This window comes from Accipiter gentilis, chromosome Z (genome assembly GCF_929443795.1).
Source record: "Accipiter gentilis chromosome Z, bAccGen1.1, whole genome shotgun sequence".
Lineage (NCBI taxonomy): Eukaryota > Metazoa > Chordata > Aves > Accipitriformes > Accipitridae > Astur > Astur gentilis.
The window spans coordinates 59,741,898-59,754,157 of NC_064919.1; the positions used below are offsets into that span (position 1 = coordinate 59,741,898).

Sequence of the window (12,260 nt, forward strand, 5' to 3'; positions counted from 1 at the left end):
GCCAATTTACCTTTCCTCAGCATGGCTTCTTGAAGCATCTCAGTTTGTAGGAATTCGGAAAGCATGTCAGTTATATGAGTTTGTGGCCACTCTTATTGCTCTGATGCTCTCCAAGAGGATGAAGTTTGGCTTCATATAATAATGCAGGGAAATGGTATGGATGTAATTTAATATAGAGGTGGTGGAGACTGGGCTTTAATTTCATGTGTTACCACAAGCTGAAAACCCAAATAGCAGAGAAGAGTCAGATAAATACTTTTTTTTCCCACTACATAGCAAGAAGGAGGTAGATAGACTCACATTAGGAAGGAGGAAAAAAAGAAAATGTGTCCAACCAGGTCCAGAACACAGGCAATGTCTCTACAGGACTTCTGAACCTCTATTCAAAGCAAAACAAGGAAGCTAATCCCTCGAAAATTAGAAATGGGAAATAACTTCATTATGAGACCAAATTTCTATAAAGCATTTTCAAAGCTATTAAAAAGCAAAGGCAGTTACTGTCTGTTCCCAAAACGGTGCCAATGTAAATAGCATGAAAATAACTTATGTTTGAAAAGCAAGGTGCTTCACAATGAAGGTTGTTATTTCACTTTTTATTTGTCCCTTGGGGCCTCTTTGTAGCAAGTATCTCAGCCCCAGATGCATTATGTTCTGCAGTAGGGAGGACTATCATCTCCTAATCTCTCTGCTTGGGTCACTTGGCACTGTCTCCTTATCTCAGTAATAGTTATGTTTGCAGTTCCTCTGACTGGTGACTTACAGTTTTAGATGAGTTCTTTACTATTCTAACGTGAATTAGCCTTGGGTGTTTGTGAATTAGCTTGGTGTCACTACGTGACTGGGCACCGTCTCAGGGCCTCATTGTATTGGAATATTCTCCGCTTTCTAGGAAGAATACAAGAAAAGGGATTCACATTATGAATTACTCCCAAATAGCATTGCCATTCTGGGGACTTCTACTCCCTTCCACCTGGCTGTATGTGGTTGGCAGTTGCCATTGCTCCAAGATAATGGGGACTGTAAAAGTGGATAAATTGCAGTGACAGTGTGGTTGAAAGTGTTTGGGTTAACGATTCAGACAATCCAGAACTGTTTGCAGTGATTTCTTTTCCCAAGGATGTGTCTGTCACTTTCCCTTATAAGGCCTGTAAGGGAACTCTGGACTGCATTCTTCCAGCAGACATCTTTTTTGTGGTTATGATGTTATCTACTGGGAGATGAGGTCTGCTGAAAATGTCTCCTTTGCTCCCTTTGCCTGGAGTGCTGTTGATATGTAATCATTTGTCTCTTTCTTGATAAGTATTGTCTAGCTGTCCCATAACACTCTCCAATGCATAGACAACAGGGCTTTGCAATGGAAGGGCTGCATATCTTTCTGCGTTACCCACCACAGAAGTGAAGGGACTTGCTAAGTTCAACTCATCTGCATGACCACCATTTTAGGAATTGCAAACAGGTTCCTGATTCGTTGCTCATTCCTCTTATCATAGGAACTAATATGGCTGCAAAGGTGGAGTGGACAGATCATGAATCATGCACAGCTGGAAATTATACCACCTTGAGGGAGACATTTCTAAGAGTCAGTAGCTTGCAGCTCTTGGCTGTATATGTTCTTAAATAAGAACTTTTGTCTGGCAGAGACAAGATATTGCCAAGACGGTAACCAAAGGACTTGTTCCCTTTCTAAGAGACTATATCCTAGCCCATGCTGAATTTCTACCTGATCATTTCCCCTCTCATCTAAGAAAGAATGCAGTTACACACATTACTCTGAAAATTTTCTGATTCTTCTTCTTGACCACAATGTCTTCCTTGAAACAAAGATGGCTCCTTTTTCAACAGGATTTATCTTGCTGTAGAAGCAAGGAAGTTGAGTATATGATAAAACAGTTCACCACTGAAAAAAACATGGCTATGTACCTCTGAAATATACCTCATTTTGAAAGACATCATTAATTCTAGGCCTAAAATGACCTACATTCCACTTCAGTTTGGTATACTCTTTTTATTTTAAAAAATTATGTACATCAGCGATAGAGTTAATTACATTTAGAAGAGTCACCCAAATGTTACAGCTTCTTTTATCAACAGCTATTTCTGATCTTCATTAAGAATCTTTATTATGCTTTGTTTGAGCCCTGAAAAATGAAACCACCTTCTGCAATCTTGGACTACACAAACCCAGTTTTATATGATGAATAAGGGCTGTTGCCCTGTGAATGCTGATTAACTGGTAGGTGTGAGAATCATTAGTTCTGTAAGGTGAGTGGTTTCTTATTATGGCAGAAAGCTGAAGCTGCATGACTCTAGCCTTAGCAAGCCACAACTATATGACTATATTTAATTATAACTTGCTATATATTGAGCATGATAGCAAGGTATTTCAAATCAAGAACTTGGCAGGTAAGTGAAGAAGGTAGTAATATTTGGAAAAGATGTACCATATATATGGATTTTAACCTTTTGAGCTGGGATGTCAGAATGACATAGGACTAATTAAATGACTTATTAAATCTTTATTTCCTTATAAGCAATAGGATGGTGTGGGGCTGTTTGTCATCCATCTATCTTGAAGATGCAGGAATCAAGCACTGGTCAAGATATTCATGCAATTAATGGAATGTGCTTAATGGAATGTGCTTTTAGCATCTTTGTAATGAACATACAATGGTATGGGAATCAGAGGATGAAACGTTGGGAATGACTCATTAAAAACAGTGTGAGTGGAATTGTTCTGAAAGGCCTGGAGCTTACTGTTCAAACCACATTGATAAGGGAAAATTTCTGATTCCAATAAGAGGAAATCCAAAACCAGTTTTCCTCTGTGAGCTACTGCTCACTCTGTAAGGGCTCTTTTTTGGTATACCTTCTAAAATAAAATCTGATAAGAGCTGTGCATTTCAAAATCATCCTTGCTAGATGAACTGAAGAGATAAACAGCAAAATTGCATCATTTTCTCAATTAAATTACTCGTATTGCTTCATGTGTAATTACAGCAAGACTTGCAAATACTACACGATGCTGCTGCTTATTAGATGTATTGATCTGAGCAGACAGTAGTACAAAATGTCAACATAGTCCATGCTATTTCACTTGAAGAACTGCCAAATACTCCCATACTGACTGAAACATAGCAAAGCATGAACATCCCTTATGCCAGAGGAAAAGCTTCTGTGACTGTAATAAATTCCAGTCCTTCCAAAGCCTTACAGAGCTGCCCTTCACCATCTCACAAGACATTAGTATTTCTTCTTAATTCCTTTCCCATTTCTCATTGTAAGTGGTTGAACTAACAGTCACTTCAGTAAATGAAAGTATTTGGACTGTGTTAGTTCTGAGAGTGACAACACTTTCACACACACCATGTCTAATAGCACTCTTGCTTATACTCTGAAATACTTAATATTTTCAGATTTTTTTATGAGATGTATAGTTAGAAGTGTTCATATATATTAATTCAGATAATAAATCAAACACTAAAGTATGTTGCTTTTTGATAACTAGAAAATTGCATATAAGACTCTACCACCCCAGATAAAGGAAAATAAACTCCTGTACCCACCCCATTGCCTGCTTATACATCAAATGAATAAGTATAAAATTGTTATAGTTCATCATCTATTGCGTTTCTTGGTGACCTTCAACTGCTTTATTCTTTCAATGTACATGTTTTACCTTAAATTATTTTTATTAATTTGGCTTGTTTATTTCTAAAGGCTACTACAAACTTCCAGGCTTTAGTAAATTACAGTTCATGTTAAAAGCTATCTGGTTCCCATTTTTCAGCTGTTTTAAAATGTCCATTTTAAATGCCTATAAGCATTGTTTGGTTTTCCATTTTTCTTTCCAGCAATTCTTTCAAACTCTTGTTCCTGTGCTTGAAATACAGGTAATCAGAGAGAGAGTGGCCAAGTCTAGCTTTTTCAAAAGATCTAAAGCCAAGGTGTTCTTTGTTGTTTTCAAGGTCTCCTTGGCTCTCCTGTTTGTCTGAATTTCCTATTCTCTTCTCCAGTCCTGCCTCACTTAGCACTTCTTCCTTCTCGTTGCAGTAGGACTCTCTGAAGTCCTTCATCATGCACTCAGGTTTGCCAGACAGATCTTGAGCCACGTACAGCTTGTTGTCATCATAGCGGTACATGGCAGGGCTGTACCGCTCTGCCTCATAGCAGTTGTCTTCCTCTTCTTCCTGGCATGAGCTTCCCTTGGCACTCTCACCATCCGAATGAAATGAGATTCCTTTCCCTTGGCTTTTCTGGGAAAGATCAAAGGGCTCTTCCTGTTCCAGGCTTCTCAAGACATTTGTTTGGGACAGAGCAATTCTTCCTCTTCCAAAACCTTGCAGCGGTTTGAGGGGAGGAGAAAAGGAACAATTTATATATAGGAAATTTTACTACATGATACATGGTTTAAAAACAAAATATGAGGCAGCCTTCTATTTCATACTTTACCTTTGTCTTCCACCCAGCTATCTCCAAGTACTTTACTGTTTATATCACATGATATCTCCTTTGAGATGCTGTTAAAAGAAGTGCTATTGTATACACTTCACAGCCAGGTCAGGACACACAAAACATTGTGATGTTTTGATGAAGGAGCTAGGAATAAAAGTGAAGTGGCCTGGTGTCTTGTAAACTATTTTTGCTAGTGAATCTACCCACTTCCTCCTTCCTTCTCTTTTTTTTTTTTTTAATGAAAACTTTGATCTAAACTGTCACAGGCCATAATCAAAGTCCCAGGTTTTGTACTTTTTTTTCCAGAGGAGTGGAAGAGATTAAAAACATGTTAATGTGTTTGTTCTATGGACACTCTGGTTCAAAGTTACTACTTTAAAAATTAAAAGACAGTCAAGTCTCAGAAGTCTACAACCTCCACTCTCCTTAATTTTTCCACTTTCGCCCACAGAGTAGTCACTCATGCCACCGAAGAGTTCTATGCACTAGATAGTGCTTCAGCTTGATGAAATAATTATAAACAAATTACGGTTTTGAGTGATGCAGTATAAGTCTGAGTTTACTCCTGGATCTGGTTTGTCTTAACATATGTCAGAGTGTCTCCTCTGTTGCTGGAAATCCAGACATTACCCAGGAGGCATCTGTGGACTCAAATACGCTCTAAGCATTTGGATGCACAGAAGAAGATTCAGACACTGCAGGCATAGTCCATCTTAAATAAAAGAATAGTGACAGTACTGCAGTGAGGATTTCGCCCAATAGCAAATATCTACAAAAGCCACTATTTTACTTGCTTTGTTTTGTTTTTTTCCCCTCAGTAACTGAATCCAGTTTCTACAGGATCTAGGCTGCCTCACTAGATACCGCTGCTACTTTGCAACAGGTTACATTTGTTAAAATGGTTCATGACCAGGTGGCAGCCCTTACAAATTGTCTTGTGTTTGATAAGCCTCAAGGACTGAAGAATCTCTGTACAGTGAAAAGCTCTTAGGCTGTCTTCAATTACAAGTAATTGTGTAACTAGCATGGAGATTTCCAGGAAAAAAGAGCCGTTTATTTCATTACATTTTAGGATATTTGTAAATTTTATGCTAAATATCCTTAGCACATGTGTCTTACATATGTGCTAGGCTGTCCTAAAGCTTGAATTTGAGGAACACTAAGAAATCTTACCCATGAAATAATTATTTATCCAGAAAGTCTTAACAAACAAAATATCTTGGATACCCAAACTCTCAAAACAATCCTCCCTAATCTCCCCACTTCTTTAGACAGCATTGGGATGTGTACATACATGAGTCTGACTTTAGGAAGTGTATGTGCTAGGTGGGTGATAGGAAATGCTTTGCTGGATACCCTGGCTAGTAAAAAATCCATATACTTTGGGATGGAGGAGGAGTGTCTCCTCCTTTTCACATGCTTCTTTGTAAACTGGGTCCTGAGCCTATGGCCTTCACCTAACATGTCAATGTGGTACAGAATAACCAAGGCTCCTGGATGTGGAGCCATTCGGGCTTCTATTCCCATTCCAGATATGAATCCAATAAGCAGTGAGCAAGACCCGTGAAATCCTCTAGATTTTTTGCTTCTGTCAGCTTTGAATGAATTTATGATTCATGATGTACCTCAAACATGAGAGAAAAACTGTGGACTCCTAATCGAATGTGTCTGGGGAAAAATGCCTGCTTGCCCCTGGCTGCTAGGCTGTGGTCTGTCAGCCTCTGCAAATCAAGCCCCTTGAAACTGTAGCATTTATTCAAAATAATGGAACTACACCTTCAGTCGGGGAGATCGTGTCACGCAATCATTCCCCTGGCCAGCTACATGTGCAACAGCCTCACTACAGCTTAGCCTCCACCAGCTTACTCCCATCTGTGTCTTGTGGTACCCACCTGCTGGGAGAAGCTCTGTGGTGCTGTGGATATTGCATCTTCTTACAGTGATGGATGGGGAGCCCTGGGTTTAAGTACAAGAATGTTTGGTACGGCTTGATAAACACTCTGCTCTCGCACTACTGCCCATATTCTCCCTAACACTTGATGACAGCAACTTCGTGTGCTAAAATTATTTCCTTCATGCTCATAAATACTGTCTCATTTTGTCTCTATCTACTCCTCCATCTCAGTCTGTACCTCTGTGTCATCAGATACTAATCTGACAGGTCTCTGAGACAAGGGTGACTACCTTGGGGATCTCTGATCTGTAGCACTGGAGTAATACAGATAGTTAAAAACAACCTCCCAGGCTTATGGGAATCAATCTCTTCCAGTTGTATTGGATCTATGGTACAAGATCATGGATCTGTGGTATAAAGCACATTTGGGTTTACCGATATGCATCTTCAAATCTCTCAGAGAATAACCTTGCTGAAAAATATTACCTTGAGAATGAAATCCTCTTTCCATGACCCCATGTTTGACTTTCATATGCCTGGTTAGGTTCCCCTTCAAGGTGAATTTGCTGGGACAATAGAGGCACTTGAAAGGCTTACTGTCTGAGTGCAAGTGCATGTGTCCCATTAAATTGTGCATTCTGTTAAATTCCTTTCCACACAGCTGTAAAAACAGTAAAAATGAAAATTATTAGTTCAAAGAGGTAATTCCAAGGAGAACATCTTAAAAGGAGATAGAACCTACTCTTCTCAACTTGAGCCCTGGTCACTTCTGGCTGCAATTTGTTTTTCAAATATACAGGCAAAAATCCTACAGACAAGAATACATAGTTGAGTCTGATCTCTCTAGAGCCTTCTGCACGGCTGCCATTTTTTAAATTTGGTGACTAGGACACACAGTCAAGGATTCCCCAAAAGCGGGGAATGTTGTTGTAAGGAGGGGAGAGGCTTAAGCGTGTAACCTGGAAGGCTCTTAACTTGAATGAAATTCAAAGTATAACTTTCTGGCCTAGTGAACCATTTCATCTGTAGTTTATAAATCTAGCCTTTAATCAAGAACAACACCAGGCAGAGATGGAGATACAAAATAAAACCATTGAAGGGTTTCTGTGAAACAGTCAAGCAGAATGTCACTTCTCCTTAAGTGGAAATGAAATGGCTGCACATTTTGCTTAAAGCTAGAAAAAGCAATTCCTTTATTTCTTTGTTTCTTCCTCCCCCATTTTTCTCTGATCCTCTTATCTTCTGTTTACCAACTTCTGTGTTTCGGTGTCTCTGGTGAGTAAGCTGGAATTTAAACAGTCATGGGGCTGTAAGAATGACTCAGCTTTCCCTGACCCCTGTTCCTGCGGGCTGAAGCCATTGATTTCCCTTTGATGAAACAATAAGGGGTTTTTTTCGTTGTTGTTTGTCTAGATGGGTCCTTTTGTAGTCTGGTCCTTATAAATCAAATGTATTCTCAACACATGAGAGTCTGACATCACTATTACAAGCGTCTCATCTTACTTGTCTTCTGATATTTCATTATCACATTTATAATTTTATTCACATTCAAGTGGCTGTTTCCATCCTCTGCAAACTTCTGTGTTTGCTTTCTACCTCAGCTATTTTTTAATGGTTTAGACAAATATTTTTTTAATGATCTTTATTACTATATGAGCTAGAATCACCATTACTGAGTAACTGAAAATTCCATCAAGAAGTGTACTGATCTGGGAGAAAATTACTAAAAGGCAATTACTGAGATTTCACCAAATTTTTTGGTCTAATCTGACTTCTGTTTTAATTTATCTTTTTAACAGAAGGTCTGCTACAGTACTTTTTGATTCAAATTCACAAAGCCATGACCAGGGATATCTGGATAAAATGTAGATAATGGAATTATCCTTGGTGACATAGTACTGTATCCTTTGCATTTTAAACCATCTCTTGAGGGAAAATGGAAGCAGTTCATTAACATAAAAATTTGCAGGGATATTGTTTTTAAACAAAAACTAGAGCTGAGTCAATGCTGCAAAAAAGAGAGTCTGGAAATATTCACTCACTTTTCAAAAATTACGTGCTTCAGCTGCATAAGTTCTATTCTGTGATTTGCTCTCTCTCATTTTGCTAAAATGAACATTCTAGCAAATACATTTATCAGCAAAGCATTCACCAAGACCGAGGGGGGGGGGGGGGGGGGGGGGCAACTGAAAATGAACTAGTAATTTGTAAGTGTAAGATATCTGATTCCAAGGGTCATCCATCCACTTAGGAAAGAGGACTGTCTTTTCTTTGCATTCAAAGAAAGCTAATACGCTGGATGACTTGTATTCAGGGAAATGAATGCACCAGAAAACCACTCTGAAAGTGTTGAGAAGAAGCAAGGAGGAGAAGAAGCACTGATGAGCACAGAAAATTCGCAAGGAAGAGCAGCAGCTGATTTTATCTTGACAGCTGCTGGAACAACCTATGACATGTCAATATTTCTCTGGCTACAAGAATGCCAATAATACCTCTCTAATACCTCTTAGCAGAAGGCTTCTGGTTATCTGCTTGTATTGTGACTGACCTGTGTTCTCACCAGCTTTTTGCGACCTGTGTTCTCACCAGCTCTTGCTTTCTGATAACTAGCTCTTTAATTCCCTATCTAACCTGGTAATCAAGGAAAATCAGGTTGAACAGGTGAATGGCTAGAGTACTTCATACAAATCCATATCTTTATAGGGTCTTGAGTATTAAAATGGGTCTAGTAGGAACATTTATTTTGTTTCTGTCAAGGCAATATTTATTTCTCTTTCTTCATAATGAAAAGACAGGGGACTTCATAAAGAATAGTTCCTTACAGCATAAAAGTTTTGTGTCTCTGAATAAAGGGGGTAGGTTTTCCATTTCCCAAAGTCATGCACAGTCTTAAAGATGTGTAATGTGTTCCTCTCCTGAAATCTCCTCTGGGGACCTGAGGAAATGGTACTAGAGTGGAGAGGTGCGGCAGGAAAATGAAAGAAATTCAGATATGAAAATTGTTTTTCGGAATGATGGCATTGTTTGGTGTGGTCTCTGGGTAACCTATCCTTTTCAAAAGGCACAAGTCAACTTTCAGATTAACATCCATGATCCAGAGGGTGAAGGGAGGAGGTTTGGGGCTCAAGTGCTGGAAGACAGCAACTCAGATCTAGCTGGAGTTCTTAGCTACTGCTTAAAGAACAGCTTGAGTCTGCAGACCAAACTAGGAAGGTGTAAAAGATTTTCTTTCTCTGTAACAGGGCGTGTGTAAGCACTGATGAATGGAGTGTGAAAGATGACCTGGAGCCAGTTGCTTGGGTTGGAGCTCCATCAGAACTCACCACAGAGGACTTTAGCATATGGGGAGATGTAAAACTCATGCAAGAGATCTTAGGATAGCAGAAACAACATGGTTTATTTGTGGACCTTTTGTTAGGTTCAAGCCCTGAAGAGAAAACCTCAGCTGCAAGTCTGCTGAACACACTTTGTTGCACTGGCTGGTGAAATGGACTTCAGTACAGTTTGCTAGAAAAGTTAAATTAGTTCAGCACTAGATTTTTGTCTTCCTATCACCTTTCTAGAATGTCAAGTCTGTTTTGTTTCTTCCCAAAGTACTTACCTCTCACATTTTCTTTGGTTTTGACTCCTGATCTAAACCCATGATTTTAGATGGGAAAAAAATGGAGTTCAGAACGTCTGCTGCAAAGTGTATTTGGCTGGGCTGGAGAAAACTTCATTCCATTCTTTATTGGAGGTCTGAAACATTGCTGACTTCAGCACTAAAAGCAACAGTAAGTTTCATAGAAGCTTCCTCTACAAATCAGAATTAGCACTATTGCACTATTTGGTGCAACTACTTCAGAACTCTTCAGTGGCGTTTTTTTTTTAAAACAGAAATAAACAAGGCAGCACGTGCTCAGGCCTTTAAACACTACAGAGAAGTTCACTCTTCAGAGAAAAATCAAACACAGATCCAAACTGCAGCTGGATGAGGAAGCAGAAGGGACAACTATTTGCTACTCAGTCACTTCAGATAGTCTATGCTTAGCTGTGATTAGACATATAGGAAAGCCTCATGTTTTCTTTTGCTGTGAGAAAAAGGTAAAGAAAACCATTGCATGTGGTGAAGTAGAAAGGCTACTGCTGTGCTCTCTTTCCCTTGCATTCTTCTTCTTCTTCTTTTTTTTTTTTTTTTCTTCATAAGAAGGGTGTTCCTTTCCTCAAAGAGAGAGGGAGAGGGAGAAAGACTGTAAACTGTCCAAAAGGACCGTGAGAAAACAGGAAGCTTTGAAAAGTACAAGAGAAAGCAAGATGAAATCTATTTGCAGGCGGTTCCCCGGGGACATGTGAGCCATTGTTAAGCAGGCTGTTCATACAGCTATATCCTTCCTTCTGCTGAGGAGGAGCTTGGTGCCAAAAGGCTGCTATCTGGTCATTGCCTTAACCCTCTGAATACCAGCCAGAAATACTTGCTCAAGTCTTTCAAGGGCTCTGCCAGAGAGGCAAGGGATGTTCCTAACACCAAAGAGCAATTCTGATTCTCCCTTTGCATATAGTTACAATCTCCGCTTCTTTTAGGGGCACTGATGTTGATTCATGCCCCTTCAGACATAGGAGAAACTGGTTCACTGTGCTTACTTGTTTCTCTCCTCCTAGAAACATTGGGTGGGGACAGAGAAGTAAAAAAAAATAAGAAAAACAGGTGTTCCTGTAGAGCTTTTGTTACTGGCTGGAAAACGTACTGGTGGTACTCCAGTTCCCAGTTCAAACTATTGCCACCTCCAAGTTTTAATAGTCTGTTATCATCAAACCCTAACCTGAACACAAACTTCCAGCTAATCTGCACATGCCTAAAAAATATTGTGGGTCCAGATACTGCATCCAGAACAGCTGATTAAACAATTGAGTTCCTTTTCTGAAATTTCAACAGTCAAGGGAGGACTTTAGCCAAATGGGAACAAAAAGACCTGTTTGCAGATGTTCTCAGAGAATTAAAGTCTCCAGCAGACTTGACATGGAACTACCCAAGCATTTCAGTCACAGAAATTATTTTATCAATATAGAACAACATAAATCCTAGTATACAAAATAACATTTTAATAGGACATAAATTAAAATGAAACAAAATGCTACAGTTGAAAGACTTTGCTGTTATTTTTTTCAAAGTGAAATGCTTCAAAGTTATCAAAGCAGAATGAGGATGTAAGAAAGATTAATTTTGACATTTTCAAATTAAAATTATCACTGAGTGTCATATTTTCCTATGACATTTTGAAGTTCTACATTTTTCAAGAGAAAATAATTCAATTTAAAATTTTTCATCTAGTTCTGCTTCTCAATGAAATGTTCCTTTTAAGAAAATATTTAATTCCATAAAGATGTTGGATGAAAGAGTTCTAGAAATTGCTTCCAGATCAATCTGCAGTTACTTAGGCATAAACTGGGTAATATGCTCCACTCTGTATTTATAGCCCTCTTAGAGCAGATCAAAGTGGGAATAAAACCTACAGCCTTGGACTTCGCAAGGTATGACCACAGTATTGAACAAGATAGGCAGCAAAAGAAACAGATGTAGTGTCCAATACTGAGTAAGAACATAAACATGAATAATTCATAAGGAAGATATGAGATGAGCATGGTCAAGAAAGCCAAAGCCTCAAAGGTTTACAGGGAGGGAAGAGAAGAGAGGGTGGAAAGGGAATGTCATCCTCCTGGATGGAGGCAGCAAGCTGGAATTCACACAGGATCCTAAAAAGGCCAGATGGTCTCAGAAGCTGTTTTGTTAGGATACTGATGTCCTGCCCTGAATTTCAATCTGATAATTGTACTTGGCCTATTCAAATCGCTTCTGCAGTTGTATTTTGCTGTGACTTTCTTTGAGTCTTTCCCTGAATTGTCACATAGCATCACTGTGTGAAGTCATGGCTGCTGC

At 39.1% G+C, this 12,260-nt stretch overlaps 1 protein-coding gene across 2 annotated transcripts in view; it reads right to left on the reverse strand.

Annotated features, from left to right (window-relative positions):
* Positions 1 to 2,529: 2,529 nt before the first annotated feature.
* The window catches only part of ZNF366 (zinc finger protein 366), a 34,516-nt gene continuing 24,785 nt past the window's right edge, over positions 2,530 to 12,260 (reverse strand). For both annotated transcript variants that reach the window (XM_049795116.1, XM_049795117.1), the window contains 2 exons: positions 6,833 to 7,007; positions 2,530 to 4,336 (listed from right to left, as the gene is read on the reverse strand). In XM_049795116.1, coding sequence (XP_049651073.1) covers positions 3,807 to 4,336; positions 6,833 to 7,007 — 705 coding nt within the window. In that variant the 3' untranslated portion in view covers positions 2,530 to 3,806. The remainder of the gene's footprint in view (positions 4,337 to 6,832; positions 7,008 to 12,260) is intronic.